The sequence below is a fragment of the Capricornis sumatraensis genome, chromosome 20 (genome assembly GCF_032405125.1).
Source record: "Capricornis sumatraensis isolate serow.1 chromosome 20, serow.2, whole genome shotgun sequence".
NCBI classification, from domain to species: domain Eukaryota; kingdom Metazoa; phylum Chordata; class Mammalia; order Artiodactyla; family Bovidae; genus Capricornis; species Capricornis sumatraensis.
This window is the reverse complement of record NC_091088.1, coordinates 16,474,897-16,500,224: the sequence shown is the minus strand read 5'-3', so window position 1 is coordinate 16,500,224 and position 25,328 is coordinate 16,474,897. Positions and strand designations below refer to the sequence as shown.

General features: G+C 49.9%; 1 protein-coding gene across 1 annotated transcript in view; it reads right to left on the bottom strand.

Annotated features, from left to right (window-relative positions):
• Nucleotides 1-25,328, bottom strand: part of ATP2C2 (ATPase secretory pathway Ca2+ transporting 2) — a 53,757-nt gene that overhangs the window by 8,406 nt on the left and 20,023 nt on the right. Inside the window, exons 7-17 of the mRNA XM_068992457.1 lie at nucleotides 24,599-24,674; nucleotides 19,119-19,185; nucleotides 9,509-9,633; nucleotides 9,263-9,360; nucleotides 8,575-8,676; nucleotides 7,686-7,775; nucleotides 5,495-5,596; nucleotides 3,558-3,714; nucleotides 1,646-1,816; nucleotides 566-663; nucleotides 426-476 (exon numbers count right to left, since the gene is read on the bottom strand). Coding sequence (XP_068848558.1) covers nucleotides 426-476; nucleotides 566-663; nucleotides 1,646-1,816; nucleotides 3,558-3,714; nucleotides 5,495-5,596; nucleotides 7,686-7,775; nucleotides 8,575-8,676; nucleotides 9,263-9,360; nucleotides 9,509-9,633; nucleotides 19,119-19,185; nucleotides 24,599-24,674 — 1,137 coding nt within the window. The remainder of the gene's footprint in view (nucleotides 1-425; nucleotides 477-565; nucleotides 664-1,645; nucleotides 1,817-3,557; nucleotides 3,715-5,494; nucleotides 5,597-7,685; nucleotides 7,776-8,574; nucleotides 8,677-9,262; nucleotides 9,361-9,508; nucleotides 9,634-19,118; nucleotides 19,186-24,598; nucleotides 24,675-25,328) is intronic.

Here is a 25,328-nt window from a genome sequence, read left to right as displayed (position 1 = left end):
AGCCCCCTTGTTTTTGATGTACCGTCACACCAGCTCTCTCCTGGGCACTGCTGTGGGCCAGGCGGCTGCTAAAGGCCTCACGGGCTGGCTTCGTCCCACCCTCTTCTCTGCTGCCTTGTGAATTAGCTGGTATTGCTCACATTCTCCCCAGTTTACAGATGAGGAAACTAAGGCCTGGAGTTAAATACAGGAATACACCAAGAAGCACCCAACTAACCGAGGCTGGCCTCTGCGTTCCTCCCTTTGCACCACCCAGTTCCCACTCCCTGCCTTTGGTGGACGCAGCACGGGGCCTCCCCAGTTCTCCTCTCCCTAGAGGCCGGGGCAGCCACCCTGGCGCCCCCGCTGGGCCACCCATGAGCAGAGCCGCCACCCCCTCCTCCTCGAGCTGTGCCCCGAGGGGCCAGAAGAGGCACACGACTGACCTTGATGATTTTGAGTTTGTGCTTTGGGCTGGTCCTGTAGAAGATGGACACCTGGAGCCGGAGCCAGAGAGGACAGAGCATCAGTGCTGAGGACGGGCTGCCCCGCCCCGCCCCGTCGGCGAGCCCCAGGGGGACCCCACCTTCCCGACGCGCTTGGCCAGCTCGCCCTGCTCGGCGCTTTCCACCTCTTCCCCGGACATGGCGCTCAGCTTCCCGTTGCACAGACCGACGTTCCTTCCTGGGACGGGAAGGGGACGGTCCCTTCTGAGGGCCTGAGCCTGTGGTCCCTGCCCTCGCCCCTCACTGCGCCTGCCTGACATTGGGCCCTGCCTTGGCCACTGGGAAAAGCAGGAACAAAACTGGCACTGACGCAGTTGGAGAGTGGCTGCTATGCTGTGCGTGCGCTCAGTCGTGTCCCACCCTGCGGCCCCGTGGACTGCAGCCCGCCAGGCTCCTCTGTGCATGGGATTCTCCAGGCAGGAATACTGGACTGGCTTACCATTCCCTTCTCCAGGGGATCTTCCTGACCCAGGGATCGAACCTGCGTCTCTTGCATCTCCCACACTGCAGGCTGATTCTTTACCCCTGGTGCCACCTGCTATGGTATGTGACCTTAATTCCATCCACAGAACTGGCAACAAAGGCCTTATATGAGCCCCACTTTAGAGATGAGGAAACAGAGGGAGGTGGTTTTCCCAAGGTCACAGGGCAGGTAAGTGCTAAGACTGGACCTGCCATGGTTCTTTCTGTCTGATTCCAGAGGCTGGGATCTTCCCCTAGTGCCAGGCTGCCTCAAGACAAGAGGGGGAAGAAAACCAAGGTGCGACACCCCTCCCAACAGTAATAAATGAAGTAGGAGGAGGAGGGGGGAGCCAGTCCTCTGCCAAGGAAGAGCCTGAGGGTCAGAGTGGCTCACTGGTTTGCTAAGGGCACACGGCTAGTGGCACAAGACAGACTGGGCCTGTGGAGATGAGGTGTGATCATGGGTGGACGGACAGCCCGAGCACGCAGACGCTTCTCAGTGTGCACAAGGTCTTTCCCTCTTTGGGAGAACCTGCCGATGTTTGAGAGATAAACACCCACTCGGGCGGTGGGATGTGGGTCCTTGAGCCTCAGAAATCTCTCCCTAGCACGTGGAAGGCAGGTGTGAGCTCTGCTGACCAGGTCCCTCGAGGAATAAACACTGGTGGTGGCCCGTGCCCCCTGCCCCTCCTGGGTACCTATCGCCAAGGCCGTCTCCAGAGCATCCCCCGTTATCATCTTCACGGACAAGCCCGACTCCGAGAGAACCTGGACTGCTTCCTTCACGCCAGCCCTGGGAGGGTCGATGATTCCGATGAGACCCAGAAACGTCAGCTTCCCCAGCTCGGGCCCAGAGGCCAGGGCCAGCACTGTGGACAGAGCAGGAAGGTTTGGAGAACTTTCGTCCCCCGTCGGCCCTGGCCCCCACCCCATCCATGTGGGGCTGGGGCCCTAAGTTCCTGGACCACAGCAGGAAGGGAAGATATTCCCAGGGGTCCTCGGGCCCGTGCAGGGCAGCAGCTTTTGACGGCTCACCCATGGTGGGGAGCAGGGCCAGCAACAACATGCCCCATGAGAAATGGGACCCTGTCCACCGGTGGCGTTGTCCTGCCCAAGGGAAGCGGCCAGGAGAACGTCTGTGGCTGCCGCATGGGACGTTCCGACAGCCTGCTGTCTCTCATTGCTCTGCCCTTCTCAGTCACTGCCAGCAGACTTGGGGTGGCAGCTATCAAGTCACGAAAAGGGTGCGGGAGGAACACAGGCGAGAGGACTGTGTTTCAGTAGCACAGAAGCCAGGCCCGGCTCAGGAGCGATGCTCCGAGGAGGGTGCTGTGAGAACTGACCTTACTGTCGCCTTACTGATACTGGAGGGAGGCTGTGGCCAGGGAGTTTCAGCTGTGACCCCTCAGTCATCAAACTGTGCTGGAGATGCAGGGGGCTGTACCAGTGATGCTGGGGACATGTACAGTGATGCTGGGGGTGTGTGCCAGGGATGCAGGGGGCATGTACCAGTGATGCTGGGGACATGTACAGTGATGCTGGGGGCGTGTGCCAGGGATGCAGGGGGCATGTACCAGTGATGCTGGGGACATGTACAGTGATGCAGGGGGCATGTACCAGGGATGCTGGGGACATGTACAGTGATGCTGGGGGCGTGTGCTGGGGATGCAGGGGGCATGTACCAGGGATGCTGGGGACATGTACAGTGATGCTGGGAACATGTACCAGTGATGCTGGGGGTGTGTGCTGGGGATGCAGGGGGCATGTACCAGGGATGCTGGGGGCATGTGCTGGGGATGCAGGGGGCGTGTACCAGTGATGCTGGGGACAAGTACCAGTGATGCTGGGGGTGTGTGCAGGGGGATGAAGGGGGCATGTACCAGTGATGCTGGGGGCGTGTGCCGGAGATGCTGGGGTGTGTGCCAGTGATCTGTGTGCCACGCCTCCCTTCCCACCCTGTGAAGCTCTGGCCCAGAGATCTGCCACATTCTCACCTTCGACACTGGTCAGCGAGCTACTAGCAATTTATAATTCTTGCCCCCTGCAAAGGAAAACTAAGGCAATTGAAACCAATATAGCAAGCCAACGCTGCTCAGTTTTCCCTGAGGGAGTACACGTGTTCCAGAGTGCTTTTAGACGCTTTCTCTGATAACAGGCTGGCACATGACAGCAGGAAGAGTAAGGTTTAATGTTCAGCCCATCAGGGAAGGTGTCAGCTCTGGTGCAGTAAGCTGGAAATGGCCAAGAAATGAAATGTCTGTTCATTTACAGGAACCCTGGCTTTTCCTGAAAGCAAGCCTTGAGCAAGACGACCAATCAGGAAAATCAGCGTTTCTGGGGCGGCCCGGTCACACTTCTTAGAAAACTCAGGACCTCTCCTCGCACACATGAGGTACATCTGGGTTAACAGGTGTCATCTGGTGGCTAGGATGTGGAGGGCATCCTATGTTTCATCTGCCCAGGAGGGTCCACCCTGGCTTTGCTCCCATCAGCACTCTCTCTGACGCCCCTCTGATCTTTATTGTGTTGACCAGGGACCACGCGTTATGACACTTGAGAAGTGAGCATTGTGTGCAGACTCAGCGTAGGACTGGGAACACAGCCACTGACCTCGCAGGCCCAGGGATCCCATCTTCTTCTCCTCCTGCTGGCAGAAGGCTTGCTGCTGCGGCGTCAGTGGCAGGGGGATGCCCCCGTGGTTGTACGTGGTGCAGTAACGAATGACCTCCTCAAAGGCCCCCTTCATGAAGTACATATCTTCCTGCTCCTTGGAAAATACAGAGGGAAAAACACTGGAGGTCACTGCCTGCTTCAGCTCCTGGTGACCATCACCTCATCCACACGGAGGTGTTCACAGTGGGGTCATTGATCTGTTTCAGTTAACAATGATGGTCTGGGATAAATTACCCCACTGGGAAGAGAAGTTAAGGAAATCCACGTGATGGAACCACACACAGCCTAGAGAGGGCTGATCTGTGACCCGGACACCTGCCCCCTGCATCAGGGCCCCTGGTCAATGTTGCTCAGAGCATCCACATGTTTCACGAACTGGTCATATCCCAGCTTTTACATGTGTGACTGACTCCTAGGTGTCCAGTTCAGGGAGACTTCCGAGCGAGGGAGACACCACGAACTTGGCTTACGAGGATGAACCCAAACGAGCAGCTGACCCTTTTCTGGTGTATCTGTTAAGCTCCGTCTCCCCTAGACCGTAAGCTCCAGGCGGCAGGTGCCTTGTCAGTATGACCCCCAGCCCTAGCACAGCGCCCACTTGCTCATGGTAGACACTGAAGGCGCTTGTATGCACTGACACGGAAAGCTGTCCAAGACATCATTTAAGGGAAAAAAACAAACTACACACGCTACACACAGCATGACCTTCTTTAGAAACTACCGCCCCACGTGTTGCTGCCTGCACCTGTAGACTCTGGAAGGCCCGATCTCTGACTGCTGAGGGGCATAGTGGGAATGGGGGGTGGGCAGAGAGAGAAAAGGGGAAGGATTATCAGAAGCTTCCACTTTTTAAGTCACATTTCTATCATTTTTTTTTCAATGAAAATATATTATCATTGCCTTTGGGGGAAAATAAGATTTCAAGGTATTACAACATTGAAAAAAGTCCAGAACGCCTCTTAAGCACCGGGAATCTGTATTATACTCGTCCACTCACGGCAAATATCTGGGATAAGCTGGCTGAGATGCCTTCCACCGTGAATGAGATGGAAAATCTCAGCATAGACAAGACATGGCAGGTTCCAGCAAGAGCAGAAAGTTTGGAGAAAAAGGTGGAAGGCAATAAAAATCTTTTTAAAGAGAAAGAAAAGTTTTGTTTTGTTTTTTTTCAGTAGAAGATCTAAAAAGCTACAGAAAAAAATTTTTTTCAAGGGGAGGGGGAAGATAGGGTGGGCTATCTCACCCAGGGATAGCTGGTAAGAGGTTGGTACATATTCCCCTTGGTGGCTTAGAACATACATGTGCACACACACGTGAGGTCATCCGTCTATGGTGGACACTAGGGGGTGCATCCCGGATCGTTCCCCCATTGCAACAGCTACATGAGCTCATATGTGTAAAGAACCCAGTACGACAGGAATGTGACAAAAGGAGCCCAAGTTAGCAACGGGGTCAGCGTCATCAGTAGGAGCCTGTAGTCACTCTGGTAGGAATTACTCAGTCGCTGTACTGCAGGCCACCAAGTCTCATATGTGAACTTGCATCAGAACCCCCAGCGAACACAGCCAGCTGGATTCCACCCTTGGAATATCTGATTCAGTGAGTCTGGGGCACAGCCTGAGAATCTGCATTTCAAACAAATTCCAAGGAGACGCTGCTGCTGGCCTGGGACCCCACTTTGAGGACCGGAGATTCAGAAGACAATCTCGAAAGCGGCCCCAAGAAACTCAGAGCTTTCATCACCATCAACTGTATTTTCACGTCTTCGGATGTCATAGAAGCAGCTGGGAACTTGAAACTCATCCCCTGAACTCTGCATTTTGCTTTGCTGGGGTGGGGGTGGGGGCTGGAAGGGGGCAGAGAGGCAACCTCACCTCGGTCTTGGAGCTGCATTGAACCGCCATCCACTTCTGCTCCGAACTGAACGGGATCTCTTTCTTTCGGACGTATGAATCTTTAATATCGCCTAAGTCCATCTGGGGTAGTAAATGGGATGTTTTCAGTGAGTCATTCTAAACCAATCTCTATGCAAAGCTCGGTCCATTTAAATTACTCATTATTCAAACCACCTCAGGCAGATGAGAAATCCAAGCATTTAGCTCGTGGAGAAAGGCCATGGGGTTTCTGCCAGGAGGAATGTTTCAGACTTGAAGAGGTGGCAGAAGGAGCCCCTGGGAGTGGGTGCCGGCGGTTACCCCTGGGGTCCCTGCCAGTGACATTCAATTGATCTCTGATGCCTTTCAGGCCAGTTCCTGGACAGATCTGAGCCTCCATTTCCCCAGATGTAAACCAACCCTAATGCATCCCACTGCCCACTCAAGGGGTGAAAATGGGTCCGTAGGGGGTGAAAAAAATCGAGTTCTTTTATGTATAAAGCACAGAAAAAAACACATACAGTATAGGAACAGACATACAGTACATCTGTGATATTAAATACCTGTACACCCGCCTGTGTGTGTTGTTCAATCATGTCCGACTCTTTGTGACCCCATGGACTGTAGCCTGCCAAGCTGCTCTGTTCATGGGATTCTCCAGGCAAGAATACTAGAGTGGGTTGCCATGCCCTCCCCCAGGGAACCTTCCTGACCCAGGGATTGAACCCAGGTCTCTGCATTGCAGGCAGATTCTTAACTGTCTGAGCCACCAGGGAAGGGTGGTGGGAACCTCCCTGGTGGCTCAGTGGTTAGGCCTTCTCCTTTCAAAGAGGAGGGTGTGGGTTCCATCCCTGATTGGGGAACTAAGAACTCACATACCTCGAGGCCAAAAAACCAAAACATAAAACAGAAACAATATTGTAACAAATTCAATGAAGACTTTAAAAATGGTCCATATTTTTTAAAAAAATCTTAAAAAAAAATCTCATGGAGGGCGTGATTAGGGGAAAAACACCTTAAAACCCTCCTAAGAGGGTGCTTATTTAACTTATAAGCAGAGCACATCATGAGAAATGCTGGGCTGGATGAAACATAAGCTGGGACCAATATTGCTGGGAGAAATATCAATAACCTCAGATATGCAGATGACACCACCCTTATGGCAGAAAAGGAAGAAGAGTTAAAGAACCTCTTGATGAAAGTGAAAGAGGAGAGTGAAAAAGTTGGCTTAAAGCTCAACATTCAGAAAACTAAGATCATGGCATCTGGTCCTATCACTTCATGGCAAATAGATGGGGAAACAATGGAAACAGTGAGAGACTTTATTTGAGGGGGCTATAAAATCACTGCAGATGGCGACTACAGCCATGAAATTAAAAGACACTTGCTCCTTGGAAGAAAAGTTATGACCAACCTAGACAGCATATTAAAAAGCAGACATGTTACTTTGCCAACAAAGGTCCGTCTAGTCAAGGCTATGGTTTTTCCAGCGGTCATGTATGGATGTGAGTTGGACCATAAAGAAAGCTGAGAGCCGAAGATTTGATGCTTTTGGACTGTGTTGTTGGAGAAGACTCTTGAGGGTCACTTGGACTACAAGGAGATCCAACCAGTCCATTCTAAAGGAAATTAGTCCTGAATATTCATTGGAAGGACTGATGCTGAAGCTGAAACTCCAATATTTTGGCCACCTGATGCAAAGAACTGACATTTGAAAAGACCCTGATGCTGGGGAAGATTGAAGGTGGGAGGAGAAGGGAACGACAGAGAATGAGATGGTTGGATGGCATCACCGACTCAATGGACATGAGTTGGAGTGGACTCTGGGAGTTGGTGATGGACAGGGAGGCCTGGCGTGCTGCAGTCCATGGGGTTGCAAAGAGTTGGACATGACTGAGCGGCTGAACTGAACTGAAGAGGGTGTCACAGGTTACATGTATCCCTAAAGACACATTGAAGGTCTAACTCCCCAGGGCCTGTGATGGGGTCTGATGTGGAAATAAGGTCATTGCAGGTGTGACAACGTTAAGATGAAGTCACTGGGGGAGCTGATTCCAGTATGATTGGTGTCCTTTAAGGAACAGGACACAGCCACGCGAAGACCTGCCTCACTCAGACAGGACCTTGAATCCCGCTACTGATCCGGCTCCCAGTGAAAGGACTGCCCACGTGGACAGCACAGACCACCTACCTTCATTGCCAGGGCCACCAAGGCACCCTCTGTTGGCTGACCCATCACGGCGTTTTTTCTGATGATGGCGTTGTTGGCGACACAGCCAGCCTGCAAAGTCAGGGAGGGGTTTCTGAAGGTCGTTTGTTAGTGTTTGGAGCTACACCCGTCAGGATCCCGGGCACACTCAGGCGTGTGAAAAGGTCCAGCCCTGAAGGCTTGACCAGTTTTCGGGCCTGGGCTGGGGTGGCAGGGAGGGACGAATTTACTCTTCAAAATGTGCCAGAGTCCCCACTGTGCAAAAGTCACACGGTAACACTGGGTTGACCAGGAAGTTCGTTCAGGTTTTTCCACCACATTTGAACGTACTTTTTGGCCAACCCAATAATTTACTGACTCAGCTGAATGCTGGCTGTCACAAAGCCATCCTGAGGACTGAGAATGGGAAGGCAGACAGACTGGGGCTCACGTGTGTGAGGCCCGCTGATGGGGACATGGGCCTTCTAATCAGGGTGACGATGTGTCTTGGGATCAGACTGTGGTGACCACCTCGTGAAGACACTGCGACCCACTGAACTGTACTCTCTGCGGTGGTGAATTCTGTGGCAGGTGATCTATAGCTCAATTTAAAATAACTGAAAAAGTAGAAACAGCTAAGGAAAGAACACGGGGGTGAATGCAGGGGTGTGAGGGGAGGGAGCAAGCAGCAGAAGCAGGGGTCCCAGTTCTCCCCTGACCTCCCACCTCGCCATCTCTATCTGGGCCGTTTCGATAACCTGACCCCTGGGGTGTGGCCCGGTTGTCACCAAGAACCAGTTGGTCCAACTGCCATCTCTATCTGCAGACAGAATCCCCATCAGCTCTGTTTAAGACGCGTGTTTATTTCCGTGGCAGCACTGTTGATGCTTACCTCCACTAATTTCCCCACCGAGACGTTGGAAAACTGCTTAATGACTTCCTTGGAGGGTAAAAGGCAGACGGTCCCATTGCCGTTGTAGCCAACTCCACTGACCTGCAGGGCAAAGCCGCAGAAAGGCATGTCCCTGGGAGGCAAAGAGACGCTCCCCTGGCTGACCCGTATCTTTTTTCTGGGGGGAAGGGTCCACCCTTGAGGACATGGTCCCACCATGAGCAAGGCTTCAAGCATGACCGTGTCCCCTGCAGAACTAAGTATTCATCAGATACCTAGTGCACTTCAGTATTGCAACAGGGCGTCTTGCAGTCAGTAAAAACTATGGCTGTGAAGACCAAAGTTATGTTCTAGAATGGGGTGGACAAGCTTGTTACAGAGCCAGACAGCAAATGTTTTAGCCTTTGCAGCCCACGCAATCTGAGTCGCAGTTACTCAGTGGTTGGCGTGCGAAAGGAACCGCGGACAGTGTGTAAACCACCAGGGTGCAGCGTCATGCCAGCCAGGGGGTGGCTGCCTTCCATCAGTCATGCTCTTGCTATTTGTATTAATGGCAAGGAGACTGTCCACTAACCCACATTTATGTCTTCCTTATTGTTTTCTGGAAGACTGTGTGCTTTCTCTGAGAAGATAAAGGTCTGGCAGGGCACTCCTTGGTCTCGAACCTTATGAATTCACATGGACTCACCTCGGCGTGGAGCCCATCAGATGTTACGAGTTGGGTGACAGTCATTTCGTTGGCAGTCAGAGTCCCCGTCTTATCGGAACAGATGACGTTGCAGCAGCCTGGCCCGGGAAGACGTCAGAGTTGATGGGAGAGAGAGGTCATCACCATCAACTCTCAGCCTTACAAAACACTCAGGTTGAATTATCATGGCACCAAGAAGCCCATTCAGTCCGATTTGTAAGTATTCAACCAGCGGGAGCTCCTTACCTAAGGTCTCCACGATCGGAAGCTTCTTCACAATGACTCGCTTCCGGGCCATGCGCAGCACTCCCAGGACCAGCGTAACCGTGACGACGATGGGCAGACCCTCAGGGATGGCGGCCACAGCCAGGCTGGATGGAAAAGGCCACATTAAGTGCATGTGAAGTCCAGCTGACGTTGACCATGTGTTTGCCCGGTGACGCTCACCTGTGGTTTCTCCACCTCTCTGTTCTATTCTCTGCTCCCCATCCCATGATCCACCTGCCTCCTGCTTCAGTGTCCACTGCTCTGAGCTTTCCCCCTGCAAAACCCTGTTCTCCTATCAGACATCCGCACTTTAGTGTGAATTAGTCTGTCTAACATTTTTCCTGTTTAAGTACTTTTGCATTTAAATTGTTGCTATTATAAAAGTCTTGGACCCTTGAAAGAAATTTCCAGAATCACACAATAAGTGGACTTCTTGGGTTCAGAAAGTCCCTGGGTTAGTCTAATGGTTTAGACAGTTTCTGTGAGAAAACCAGACAAGGACATGAAAACTGGGGGAGATGATGTAACTCAGCGATGCCTTTGCCTAGCTTAGCAGGTTGCTTTGGTGTCTGCTCACTTCCTTAGGACCCCCTCCCCACTCTTTCTGTACCACGTGGCCCCGCCCTCCACAGTTGATTGGATTAGAGGAGAACAAGTGACTCAAGTTGAACCAATGAGCTCCTCCTTTGGGAATCTGCATTGGAAGCACAGAATCCCCTTCCTGTGGGCAGTGTTGTATCTTGCCAGTGACCTCAGACCCATGGGGGAGGCTGGAAGGGAGGCAGACTGCAGAGCTGTGCAGTGAACGTCACCACACCACACCCCAACGGGGCTCGCCCTTTTTGCACAGCAGAGGCCTGCAGGTAGTCAGTAAATATTTGCTGAACACACAGGAATGAGTGAATACATGGCAAGTGCAAGAGCTCAGACACACCCTGGCCTCACACATCCTCTGCGCTCTACACAGGTGGTCCATAACCAGAAAGCCTGGCTGATGATCTCCATCCAGCCAGAGCCACACTCGGCTACAGTATTTCATCAAATCTGAAGTGCTGTTGATTAGAAAGGGCACCATTACCTTGTGCATCACTAAAGAAAGGAAAAATACTGCCCATTAACCAACAACACAGTGCTTTCTTTTCACCTCACTTGTGAGAAGCAGTCTGACTGCAGAGAAGGTAAAAAGTGAAAAAGAGTGTACATCTTAGAAGTGAGGAAATATGGTATGTGAACGGCGACCTTTTACCCGGAGACAAAGACGCATTCAGGGGAAAGTTACATAAACCAAGGTGAAAGAGTCTGGTCGAGAGACTGTGCCTGGTTTCCACAGTGACAGCAAGAAGGCTTCCTTGGTTTTATGGCATGGGCTGACAAGACCAGCTAAGCAAACATTTGCGAAGGGTTATTGCGGGCCCTTCCCTCCTACATGGCATGGGAAGGACATTGTGTGTGTCTGGGTGCTTTCGTCATAATAAAAAAATTAATTGGCAAACTAATAAAGATTAGGCTAGACCAGGAAAAGCTAGTGGAACTTGGCTCATCCTGAAGGTCCCTTGCAGCAGAGGGAAGCAGGAAAAAGTTTTTAAAAGGATGATTCTTGGGTTATTTATTTTGGAGAATCTCTTGCACACTGGCTATCTTGCCATTTCTACCTTATGATTGAGAGGTTCTGAGTGATTTCACTTCTGCTAAAAACTGAAGAGTCTTGGGACTTCCCTTGCTCCCTCCTTCATACCTCTGCCCAGCCAGTCCCCTTCCCATGTGGTCCAGTGGCTAAGACTCTGGGCTCCCAATGCAGGGGCCCCGGGTTTGATCCCTGATCGGAGAACTAAATCCCACAAGCTGCAACTAAGAGTTCACATGCTGCAGCTAGGAGGCCCGGCACAGCCTAATAAAGAAATAAGTGTCAAAGACAAAGCAAAACTGAACAGCCTCATTTTTCCCAAGTCACAAGTGAAACAAAAAGAGTTGGTTTTCTTTCGAGTTTATCAGAGATAGAGTGTGATGAATGGGATGAAAGGAGCTGTTAAGACCAGAAATCAGAAATAACCCTGGGGAGGGACTTCCCTAGTGGTCCGGTGGCTAAGACGCCACACTCCTGGTGCTGGAGTCCTGGGGTTGATCCCTGGTCAGGGAACTAAGACCTGGTACAGCTAAATAAATAAATAAATATTTTCAAAAAAATCACCCTGGGGAGGTGGGGTTGGGGTGGACACAGGAGCCTATTCTCTTACAGAGCTGGAACTATTTAACAGTCTTTTTGGCTCATGGAACTTTCCACGGTTGATGACATGGGTTGGGATGCGTCCTCACGTGGAGGAGGTTCTCATTCATAATGGTCTGAAGGCTCTGCTTTTTCTGGGAGCCCCTCACGGCTGAGGCTCACCCTCTGCCCCCACCCCAGCCTTTGAAAGACCTAGTCACCTGAGCCCCCTTTCCAGCACCCAGCCTTCCTCCCTGGCCCCACCTCTTGCTGGAGTCCCAGCTGGGGTGGCTGCAGCCACAGCCTCACTTCTCAGACTGATGCTTCCTGAACCAACAGCATCCGTATCCCCAGGGAGCCTGTTAGGAATCCAGGGTCTCCCATCCCCTCCACCCCCTAGCCTGAGTCACAGTCCCTGCAATCTGTTGGGGACAAGCTCTCCCGGGGACCCTCACGTGGTGAGGTTGGTTACGCTCAAGTCCAAGGCCCCCAGCTCTACAGCGTCCTCCTCTTCTAGGAAGCCCTGCCCTCGCCTCCTGTCCACAGCACGGGCAGCAGGCCAGGCCCCTGCTCTCTCCTCCTGCACCTTGGAACACACTGGGGTTCACGCCTCCCACCGCCTCTCTGCTCCAAAGAAGAGCAGAGATGGCCGCATGGCGCATGGAGAAGGGTTCTGAGGATGTGATTGGGCTCTGGAAGAAACGGGGCCCAAGAGGTTCCATGTGATCAGCCCCCAAGGGACCCCCCCCCCTGCCCCGACCCCATCTGGTCTCATTCCCCAGCCAGCTGCACCTCTTTCTGGGTTCTGCGGATGAGCCAGGCTTGCTGCCTCCTCCATGCCTCTGCCCTGCCAGTCCTCTGCCGCCATTCCCATCTGAACGCCCACCCTTCCCACCCCTAGCAGGTCCGCAGCTCTCCAGCTTCAACTCTTCAGAGAAACCTTCTCCAGCTGCCTTTTCTGGGGACACCCCTTCCGATCTCCCCATTTAATCCCTCTCTCAGCTGTCGTCTCCTTTGCAGTACTGATCAGAAGTTGTGACTGTTTTGCTAACATTCACTTAAATTGTTCACGTTTGCTTTCCCCGCCAGCCTGCAGACTCCAAGGTCCAGCTCCAACAGCATTGAGTACACAGTGAACAGTTGCTCAGCAAACATGCACGGGGCAAGCAAACAAGCCAAATGCCAGGGCTGCAGGGGGCAGGAGGAGAGTCCCTGTCCTGCCCGCGTGGTGGCCGGGGGCACTGACCGGGACCCTGGCTTTGGAGCAGAATGCATGGGGTTGGCAGTCTGTCTCCTCCGCTCCCGGAATCCTGTAACTGTGGGCAAGTGTGCTGGCCTAAGCTCCAGCTTCCCCATCAGGATACCAGCCTGCCCAGCAGAGTGGTCCATGATGAACAAGGCCACGTGTTCCTCCAGAGCCCCACCCCTCCTCGACCCTGGCTGTGCCCCCTTCACTTTCCTGAAGATTCTAGAACCGACTCACCTAGTGTACTCAACATTCAGATACAGACACAAGGAAAAACGGCCATCAAAAGCCCTGGGTTCTGTTTTCCTTTATACCATTCAGGGCGTGCATGGCTCTGGAGACAGTCAGGCCGCCCTATTTAACTTGAGATCATGACTTTGTCTATTCAAAAGAACACCTTCGGGGACTCCCTGGTGGTCCAGTGGCTAAGACTGCACCCTCCCAGTGCAAGGGAACAGGGTTCCATCCCTGGTCAGGGACCTAGATCCGACAGGCCACAACTAAAGATCCCACATGCTGCAACTCAGCCCCAGCACAGCCAAATAAATAAGTACTTTAAAAAAATCCTTAAAAAAAAAAAACCCTCAAAAAAAAAAAAATAGTCATTGAATACTTCTGTAATAGGACACACACCTGCCCACAGGTGGACTTTGCCCGCCTGCCTCTCAATGCACACAGTGCCCCATGGTTTAAAAAGAGGCAATTGGAATGTTAAAAGACCCATACCTGACTCTCTTCCTACTGCTAACTGCCAGGTAAAGGCATCCATTCATTTATACACAGACAGACTTGACTAAGTACCAGAGACTTGTGCATCCCACCCCCACTGCAAGGTTCTCCTGCCTACACCGGCCGGCACCCCACAGTCTCCACACTTCACACTGGATGCCCCATCCACTGGGAGGTGCGTCACTGTCGTTTACTATAATGGCAGTTCCAACTCAGCTGTTTGCAAGCAGTTTCCTTTTTTTTGTATAAACTAGAAAGGCTCCAAGGATCCTTGTAATAACAACTTTCTTAATTACCTGCTTTCTGTTTTCTTTGTTAAGGTGTAATTCACATATCATAAAACTCGCCCTTCTAAAGTATACAATCCAATGGTTTTTAGTTTATTCAGAGTTGTATAACCATCACCATAATCACTTTTTAGAACCTCTTAATCACCCTCTAAAGAATCCCCATAACTGTTGTGGCCCCTCTTTATTTCCTGACCTCATCTCCTGGCAGGCACTTTTTCTGTCTGTATGGATTTGCCTATTTGGGGCATTTTATGAGAACAAATGGCTTCCCTGATAGTTCAGTTGGTAAAGAATCCACTTGCAACGCAGGAGACCCTGGTTCAATTCTTGGGTCAGAAAGATCTGCTGGAGAAGGGATAGGCTATTCACTCCATTATTCTTGGGCTTCCCTGATAGCTCAGTTGGTAAAGAATCTGCCTGCAATGCAGGAGACCCCAGTTCGATTCCTGGGTCAGGAAGATCCCCTGGAGAAGAGATAGGCTACCCACTCCAGTACTCTTGGGCTTCCCTTGTGGCTCAGCTGGTAAAGAATCCGCCTGCAATGCAGGAGACCTGGGTTGGATCCCCTGGAGAAGGGAAAGGCTACCCACTCCAGGATTCGACTTTCACTTCACTTCATAAAAACAAAGTCATAGTATGCGGCCATTTGTGTCTGGTTTCCTCCTCTTTGGGCTTCCCAGGTGGATCAGTACTAACATATCTGCCTGCCAATGAGGAGGCAGATCCCTGGTCGGGAAGATCCCCTGGAAGAGGAAATGGCAACCCACTCCAGTATTCCAGCATGAGAAATCCCAAGGACAGAAAAGCCTGGCAGGCTACAGTCCATGGGGGTCACAAAGAGTCAGTCATGCACCATCCATTCGCCCTCCTCTTAGCCTCATGTTTCTATGGCAACCACCCTGTATCAAATGCAGTGCTTCACTCTTTTTTGTGGCTGAATAATAATACACTGCATGTTGCTTATCTGTCCATTAATTGATGGGCATCTAAGTTTGTTTACATCATGGGTTTGATGTACTAAGTATAAATTTTTGCTCACCAACATTAAATATTTAATAAATATTAAAATAATTTCCCACATTTCACCTTTGGAAGTGGTCAAACAGGAGATGGCAAGAGTGAACATCAACATTTTAAGAATCAGTGACCGAATGGACAAGAATGGGCAAATTAATTCAGATGACTATTACATCTACTACTGCGGGCAAGAATCCCTTAGTAGACATGAAGTAGCCCTCATAGTCAACAAGAGTCCAAAATGCAGCACATGGGTGGCAATCTCAAAAATGACAGAAAGACCTTGGTTCATTTCCAAGGCAAACCATTCAACACCACAGTAACCCAAGTCTATGCCCCCAAAACTAATGCTAAAGAAGTGGAAGTTGCATGGTTCTGTGAAGACCTACAAGACCTTCTAGAACTAACACCAAAAAAACAAAAAGATGTCCTTTTCATCATAGGGGACTGGAATGCATAAGTAGAAAGTTAAGAGATACCCGGAATAACAAGCAAGTTTGGCCTTGGAGTACAAAATGAAGCAGAGCAAAGGCTAACAGAGTTTTGCCAAGAAAATGCACTGATCGTAGCAAACACCCTCTTCCAACAACACAAAAGATGACTCTACACAGGGACATGACCAGATGGTCAATACTGAAATCAGATTGATTATATTCTTTACTGAAGATGGAGAAGCTCTATACAATCAGCAAAAACAAGACCAGGAGCTGACTGTGGCTCAGATCATGAACTCCTCATTGCTAAATTCACCTAATTTGAAGAAAGCAGGGAAAACCACTAGGCCATTCAGGAATGACCTAATCAGAACCCTTATGATTATACAGTGGAAGGGAACCCCATAACTGTTGGGGTCAAATAGATTCAAGGGATTAGATCTGGTAGACATAATACCTGAAGAACCATGGATGGAGGTTTGTAACATTGTATAGGAGGTGGATCAAAACCATCCCCAAGAAAAAGGAATGCAAGAGGCAAAATGGTTGTCTGATACGGCCCTACAAATAGTTGAGAAAAGAAGAGAAGTGAAAGGCAAAGGAGAAAAGGAAAGATATATCCATCTGAATGCAGAGTTCCAAAGAATAGCAAGGAGAGATAAGAAAGCCTTCCTCAGCGATCAATGCAAAGAAATAGAGGAAAACAACAGAATGGGAAAGACTAGAGATCTCTTCAAGAAGATTAGAGATACCAAGGGAACATTTCATGCAAAGATGGGCTCGATAAAGGCCAGAAATGGTACAGACCTAACAGAAGCAGAAGATATTAAGAAAAGGTGGCAAGAAGAACTGTACAAAAAAGGTCTTAATGACTCAGATAACCACGATGGTGTGGTCCCTCACCTAGAGCCAGACATCCTGGAGTGTGAAGTCAAGTGGGCCTTAGGAAGCATCACTCTGAACAAAGTTAGTGGAGGTGATGGAATTTCAGCTGAGCTATTTCAAACCCTAAAAAATAATGCTGTTAAACTGATGCACTCAATCTGCCAGCAAATTTGGAAAACTCAGCAGTGGCCACAGGATTAGAAAAGGTATAATTGTTGGATTTCATTCCAATCCCAAAGGGCAATGCCAAAGAATGTTCAAACTTCCGCACAACTGCACTCATTTCACATGCTAGCAAGGTAATTCTCAAAATCCTTCAAGCTAGGCTTCAGTAGTACGTGAACCAAGAACTTCCAGATGTATAAGCTGGATTTAGAAAAGGCAGAGGAACCAGAGATCAAATTGCCAATATCCGCTGGATCATAGAAAAAGCAAAGCAATTCTAGGAAAACATCTACTTCTGCCTCATTGACTACGCTAAAGCCTTTGACTGTGTGGATCACAACAAACAGTGGAAAATTCTTAAGGAGATGGGAATACCAGATCCACCTTACCTGCCTCCTGAGAAATCTGTATGCAGGTCAAGAATCAACAGGTACAATCAGATATGGAACGAGTTGGTTCAAAATTGGAAAAGGAGCATGTCAAGGCCATATATTGTCACTCTGCTTATTTAACCTATGTGCAGAGTGCATCACACGAAATGCCAGGCTGGATGAAACACAAGCTGGAATCAAGACTGCCAGGAGAAATATCAATAACCTCAGATAAGCAAATGACACCACCCTAATGGCAGAAAGCCAAGAGGAACTAAAGAGCCTCTTGATGAAGGTGAAAGAGGAGAGAGAAAAAGTTGGCTTAAAACTCAACATTCAGAAAATGAAAATTAGGGCATCCAGTCCCATTACTTCATGGCAAATAGATGGGGAAAAAAATGGAAACAGTGACAAATTTTACTTTCTTGGGCTCCAAAATCACTGCAGACAGTGACTGCAGCCATGAAATTAAATGATGCTTGCTCCTTGGAAGAAAAGCTATGACAAGCCTAGACAGCATATTAAAAAGTAGAGACATCACTTTGCTGACAAAGGTCTCTATAATCAAAGCTATGTATTTTTCCAGTAGTCGTGTACTGATGTGACCGGTGGACCATAAAGAAGCTTGAGTGCTGAAGACTTGATACTTTTGAACTGTGGTGTTGGAGAAGACTCTTGAGAGTAGTTTGGAGATCAAACCAGTCAATCCTAAAGGAAATCAACCCTGAATATTCATTGGAAGGACTGATGCTGAAGCTCTAATACTTAGGCTACCTGATGTGAAGAGCTGACTCACTGGAAAAGACCCCGATGCTGGGAGAGACTGAGGGCAGGAGGAGAAGGGGAGACAGAGGATGAGATGGTTGGATGGTATCACTGACTCAGTGGACAAGAGTTTGCGCAAACTCCAGGAAATAGTGAAGGACAGGGAAGCCTGGCATGCTGCTGTCCATGGGGTTGCAAAGAGCTGGACACAACTGAGTGACTGAGCAACAACGTATCACCTGAACCATCTTACAGACAACACAAGGTGGGGGTTCCACCCCATGGAAACCAAGAAGGGCCTGAGTGGCTCCTTCACATCCCAGATCACCAGTTGCCCCTCTGCTGGGACAAGCCTCTGTCCCCAGGCAGCCATGGAAAAGCTGTGGCAACTTCACAGCGCCTACCTCCCCCTGCCTGCCTCTGCTCCTCCAGTGGGACGTGGGCTGGGCTGGTCGTTTATGTGCATCACCAGGCCGGGGAAGACAGGTTCCCGGGCTTAAAGCCCAGACCCTGATTCTTCTCCCTGCCGTCAGCCGTGTGTCTTCTGTCCTTTCCTGCAGCCGCCTCCATAAACCAAGGGCTGAGTTCCAAATGCTAATTAGAACATGCACCCACCTTGTGCTCAGTTTGACTGCAGGCACCTGCAAGGGGCACCAGGGCATCCTCACGCACCCCTAGGAGGGTTGATGTCACTCCCATTTACAGAGGAGGTCACAGAGAACCAGAAAGTGAAGATGCTTGCCTGGGGGTGGCCCAGCTAGCAAAAGGGAAAGTGTCGGTCGCTCAGTCATGTCCGACTCATTGTGACCCCATGCACTGTAGCCCACCAGGCTCCTCTGTCCATGGGATTTCCCAGGCAAGAATACTGGAGTGGGTAGCCATTCCCTTCTTCGGGGGATCTTCCCAACTAGGGATCAAACCTGGATCTACTGCTTTGTAGGCAGATTCTTTACTGTCTGAGCCTCCAAGGAAGCCAGCAAGTGGCAAAGGCAGAAACTAAACTGGGCAGGCTGGTTCTCAGTTCAGTTCAGTCGCTCAGTCGTGTCTGACTGTGACCCCATGGACTGAGGCATGCCAGGCCTCCCTGTCCATCACCAACTCCCAGAGTTTACTCAAACTCATGTCCATTGAGTCGGTGATGCCATCCAACCATCTCATCCTCTGTCGTCCCCTCCTCCTCCCGCCTTCAATCCTTCCACAGAACTGACTCATTTGAAAAGACCCTGATGCTGGGAAGGATTGAAGGCTGGCTCTGGAGCCCATATTTAGCCAGGAAGACATAAACCCATGGCTCGAGGGACAAGGACGAGGAGCTGTCATTCCTTTTTCTGATGTTCATTGGACACCCCCACCCACCAGACAATGCGTTGTTGGGGGACTGGGGCTTGGAGGGGAGGGGCTGCGTCTGCCCCACACTGTTCCTGCCCACCAAACTCCCCATCTTCTCTTGCTGCACAAATGAGGGGCAACGGCCCAGCTGTTACCTGACTCCGATGGTGAACATGCTGAGCAGGTGTTTCCCTTGCAGCCAGCCAGTGAACATGATCAGGCCTGGGAGGAGATGGAAACACACACATAAGTACATACACACACACACACACACACACACACACACGTATATATACAGGCTTAAGGAGAAGAGGGCGGCAGAGGATGGGATGGTTGGATGGCATCACCGATGCAGTGGACGTGAATTTGAGCAAACTCCGGGAGATAGTGGACAGGGAAGCCTGGTGTGCTGCAGCCCATGGGGTTGCAAAGAGTCAGATGTGACTTAGCGACTGAACAACAGCAACAGAATGTTTACAAACGCACGCACACACCCATCCACACACACACAAGTACGTCTGAAGGCATTCCAAACTCATTTCCTTAGCGTTTACGGGAATACAGACACAGGACAATTATGAATAACTTCAAACACTTGTCACATCTCCCATCTTTAAGGAAGAAACTCTCCTGCTTACGAAGGAGGATGGTTTTCCTTTTTCAGGAAAGGATCAAGTCAGTTCAAGTCAAAGAAAGAAACAGCCACCCAGTTTATTTGGGGCTGTCTGCAACATTTCTGTGCTATTCCAGAAGTGTCCCACAGGCTGTACGTTTACAGGACTTGCCCCGAGGTTTCTGACGTGACCAACGACAGCCGCTCCCCTGATGGGCTCACGAGCTGCTCTCTCTTAACTGATTTTATTCTGCATTTTGGTGATTAAAGACATTCCTTATCCCATTTTTCTCTTTCATCAATTGTTGACCCAGTATTTAAACACCAGACACTGTGTTAGATACGGGGTATGTGGACAGAGATGGAGCCTTCAGGTAAAGAAGTGGATGACTCATGCTGGGGCCCATGAAAGGCCCGAGACGTTCTGGCAATGGGGAAAAGTTCAGGGTCTGCCAGGCATGGCCTCAGTTTGCTCATCTGTAAAGTGGGGGAAATGACTACATCTTCCTCAAGGACTTATTTTAGGATTTAAGATGGAACAATGCCCTTGGAGATCTCAGCATGGCTCCTGGCCCACAGTAACACCAAGTCAGTTACAAGACAGGTGAGGGGGAAGTAGGAAGTGAGAGGAGTTGCCTGTTGACACATCCTGGGGGACTTGCCGAAGAGCATCAGCTGTGTCTTGTAGGGAAAACAGAGCCAGGGTGAGTTTTCTGCTGGGCAGCAGTGGCGTGTACGTGTCTGCATGTATTTGGGTACATGTGTGTTGGGGGTAGAGAGGTCAGAAGATCTGATTTATTGGGGTTTCTTTTTTTTTTTCATACTTTGACTAGCAATAGAACTCAGTAGTCAAAATCTTAGCAGGAACCCAAATGAACCTAGAAAGATTAGGGGGGATGTTTTACTAAAAATAGGGGCAGAGCCCAACCCACAGGACCTGCCCCCATCCTGGGCCCTGCCACAGTAGGAGGGTGGGGGCCTCACAAAAGCCAAATGTGCTTATTTCTTCCCAAATTCAGGTTCGGTAATTTTCCATCGGTGTCTAGACATAGGACACTGTGAGTACTGAGACCACAGAGGTGACAGACACCACTTTCCCCTGAAACTGGCTATTAAGCCTTTCTTTCCCAGCATCCCTAGGCCTTTCTAAGGGTTCACAACTCCCACTCTGCCAGAGCAGTTCTTGAAATATTTACTAAAAAGAAAAAACATCTGAGCGGTTATCACGGGCCTGGCCATGGACACGCCAATTTAAGTTCTAAGTTAACGTGAGGAATAATGGCTTATACGAGGCAGTGACCCTGCAGCACCTCTGACTTGGAACATTTTTCGGAACAGATTTCATCCTGTGGAAAGGCCTGCTACGAGCATCTATTTGACAATCTGTCTTGAAGCACACCTACTTGGTATTTTCTCTGGGGGCTATTACTACAGCCCGTTCTCCTTCTGGCAACCCCAGGGTCTAGAGCAGGTGGCAGACAGCTTTTCCTCCAACAGGTTGGGTAGAAAACAGCGCTCGCTTCATGAGCCATATGGTCTGTTGCAGCTCAACTTGGCCATTGCAGTGTGCAAATGGCGATAGATAATATATGAATGGGTTTGGCTGTGTGCCAATAAAACAGTTATTTGTGAACACTGAAATTTGATTTTCATATAACATTAATGTCAGAAGATAGTCTTCTTCTGATTCTTTTTTCAATCATTTAAAATGTAAAAAAAAAGTCTTGGCTTGTGAGCTGCACAAAAACAGGTGGCGAACCCAATCTGGCCTGGGAGTCAGAGTTTCCACCCCTGCTCTAGAGAGCCAAAGGGCCCTCTGGGCAGCCAGAAGTGTGTGGCATCCATCCACCCTGTCCCAGACGCCTGAGCAGTGTGACCCCGAGGAGGGCAGGTGAATGGTGGCATAGAGCCACTCTCCCTCCGTGACAGACACCACTCATCTATCACAGTCCTCCTCCACCACGGCTGAGCAGGCCTCCAAACCCTCTCACAGGCACAGAGCCCTCCCTGGCTGTGATAAGACTTGGCAGGTTACAATAAAACCCACCTCCCACGAAACTGCTCCAGGGCAAACTAGGGCGGAAAGGAGGGAAGAGGACACAGAGCTGCTCAAAAACAGGAAACCTACTGACTGAGCAAACTGAGTGCAACGTCCAAAACTGACATCTGGAAAGGAGACCAGAAACCAGAGAGTGGGGAAGGGGAGGCCAGGGGGCAAAGGGCAGCAGGCCTACCCCTAGCACGGCAGGATCGAGAGCTCTGACTTCAGACCATACCCTCTGAACACTTTGCTAATTTTCAGTGCAGTGCAGTCGCTCAGTCGTGTCCGACTCTTTGCAACCCCATGAATCGCAGCACGCCAGGCCTCCCTGTCCATCACCAATTCCCGGAGTTCACTCAGACTCACGTCCATCGAGTCAGTGATGCCATCCAGCCATCTCATCCTCGGTCGTCCCCTTCTCCTCCTGCCCCCAATCCCTCCCAGCGTCAGAGTCTTTTCCAATGAGTCAACTCTTCCCATGAGGTGGCCAAAGTACTGGAGTTTCAGGTTCAGCATCATTTCTTCCAAAGAAATCCCAGGGTTGATCTTCTTCAGAATGGATTGGTTGGATCTCCTTGCAGTCCAAGGGACTCTCAAGAGTCTTCTCCAACACCACAGTTCAAAAGCATCAATTCTTCGGTGCTCAGCCTTCTTCACAGTCCAACTCTCACATCCATACGTGACCACAGGAAAAACCATAGCCTTGACTAGACGGACCTTAGTCGGCAAAGTAATGTCTCTGCTTTTGAATATACTATCTAGGTTGGTCATAACTTTTCTTCCAAGGAGTAAGTGTCTTTTAATTTCATGGCTGCAATCACCATCTGCAGTGATTTTGGAGCCCAAAAAAATAAGTCTGGCACTGTTTCCACTGTTTCCCCATCTATTTCCCATGAAGTGATGGGACCAGATGCCATGATCTTCGTTTTCTGAATGTTGAGCTTTAAGGCAACTTTTTCACTCTCCTCTTTCACTTTCATCAAGAGGCTTTTTAGTTCCTCTTCACTTTCTGCCATAAGGGTGGTATCATCTGCATATCTGAGGTTATTGATATTTCTCCTGGCAATGTTGATTCCAGCTTTTGCTTCTTCCAGTCCAGCATTTCTCATGATGTACTCTGCATATAAGTTAAATAAGCTGGGTGACAATATACAGCCTTGACGTACTCCTTTTCCTATGTGGAACCAGTCTGTTGTTCCATGTCCAGTTCTAACTGCTGCTTCCTGACCTGCATACAGATTTCTCAAGAGGCAGGTCAGGTGGTCTGGTATTCCCATCTCTTTCAGAATTTTCCACAGTTTACTGTGATCCACACAGTCAAAGGCTTTGGCATAGTCAATAAAGCAGAAATAGATGTTTTTCTGGAACTCTCTTGCTTTTACAACCTCCTAAAGTTGTAAGGCAATGGCACTCCACTCCAGTATTCTTGCCTGGAAAATCCTATGAACAAAGGAGCCTGGTAGGCTGCAGTCCATGGGGTCGCTAAGAGTCGGACGTGACTGAGCGACTTCACTTTCACTTTTCACTTTCACGCATTGGAGAAGGAAATGGCAGTCCACTCCAGTGTTCTTGCCTGGAGAATCCCAGAGATGGGGGAGCCTGGTGGGCTGCTGTCTCTGGGGTCGCACAGAGTCGGACACGACTGAAGTGACTTAGCAGCAAAGTTGTAAAGGAATGGGAGATACCTTCCATGCCTTTGGATATATGTTTTCCTTGGTGTGAAATTCCCAATCTTCTCTTTTTTTCACTTGGCAAACTCCTACCCATCCTACAAGACCCAACTTAACATCACCTCCTTTTTGAAGCCTTCTCAGCTCTCCCATGCAAAATTAACAGCTGCCTTCACACTTCATATTTGTTCAGGTGTCTCTCCCCTATTTCTCTGGAGTCCTCCAAAGGGAAGAAGCTGTGTCTCACTCATTTCAGCAGCCCCAGAACCTATCGCAGGGTCAAGTGTGTCATAAGATGCTCATTAAATGAACCAATGCATCTGGATGGCCAGAAGCACAGCAAAACTGCTTCTAGGAGGGACAGCTGCCTCTTCTCCCAAGAACTTTCTCCACTCTGCAGTTTTAGCCAGACTCACTAGAACTTCCTCTCATCACTGCTTGTGCTATGGGCAGTGGTTGGCTGGTCTGTTCCTTTATTCACTAAACCAACTTTTATTGAGAATCTGTAATGGCCCAGGCACTGGTTGACCCTGAAAGCTGAGAACGAAGGACACAGACTCAAAGCCAGAGCTGGAGACAGCAGGAAGGGGCAGGTGCAGGGACCAGGGTATAATTCAGGAATAAGACCTGAATTGGGGCTGCAGCACCATGGGGATACTGTTTGGTATGGTGCCAAAGGTCAGGAGGAACAAGCCCAGGCACAGCATAGAAACGTGGCTGGGTGCACCACCAGACTACATTTCCCAGTCTCCTTTGCAGTTAGGTAGGCCATGTGACTTCATTCTGGCCAATCAAGAATAGGCAAAAGTGATGACTTCACTTCCTGGTCCCTGCTTTTGAAAAATGCTCCCCCTCCCACCCCCACTCCCCACAAGTCTCTATGTTCTTTCTTTCCCCATCTGCTCGTTTAACAGAATTATGGCCCACGCCTCCTAGGAACTGGAGGAAGGCTGAATAACAATACAGCAGAAGCCTGGGACTGCAAGTCAGTGTTTGGAAGTGAGCTACCCGGGAAAGCCATTTCACCAGGAATGTGCCCACGGACTGCAGTGTGAGCAAGAAATAAGTTATGATCCTGTTAAGCCATTAAAATGTAGGAGCTGCTTGTTACAGCTGCTAGCTTGTTCCGAGTGATACAGAAACCTCTTGCTGCTGACCAAGAACCTCTGATCCCAAACCTCAATCCTCACCCAGGTGAGTAGTAAGGTATTTGAGAGACAGCTATGGGTGCACAGGATGGCTCCCTTCCACACACCCCCACCCCCCTCTTCCACCCCCGCCAGGACCCCATGCAGAAACTGCTTCACCCACCAATTATGCCAAATGAGAAGAGTGTCAGTTGCTTCCCCAGCTTGTCCATACTTTTCTGTAGAGGAGTTTTGGGCGTCTGAAAGGATGAGAACAATGAGTTTGTTAGATGAGATCCGGGAGTGTCCCTCCTGTTTCTATTCTCTCTCTCTCTTTTTTTTTTTTTTGGCTGCACTGTGTAGCTTGTGGAATCTTAGTTCCCTGACCAGGGATGGAACTCGTGCTCTCTGCAGTAGAAGCACAGAATCCCAACCACTGGACCGCCAGGGAAGACCCTGCTTGGATTTTTTTTATATCTTAAGCTGAGTGATGATTATACAGGGACACATATATAGAAATCCATGGACTGCTACATTTCAGATCTGTGCATATCACCATAAGTCACATCTTGACCAAAATCCTAATGAGCATTTCAAAGTAAAAAGCTTTTAAAAGTGTACTCACATTAACCATATCATCCTTGTTCCTAAGGAGTAGGTGGGGCAGGTGTCACCAGCTGAGAATCATCTCAAACCCCACCTTACAAGAAACCCAGGGCTTCCCTGCTGGTCCAATGGTTGAGAATTCTCCTGCCAATATGGGGGACATAGGTTCGATCCCTGATCCAGGAGGATCCCTCAGGCAGCGAGGCAACAGGGCCCATGTGCCACAACTACTGAACCCCAGGGGCCCTAGAGCCCATACTCCACAACACCAACCGCAAGGAGAAGCCTGAGCACCACAACGAGAGAGT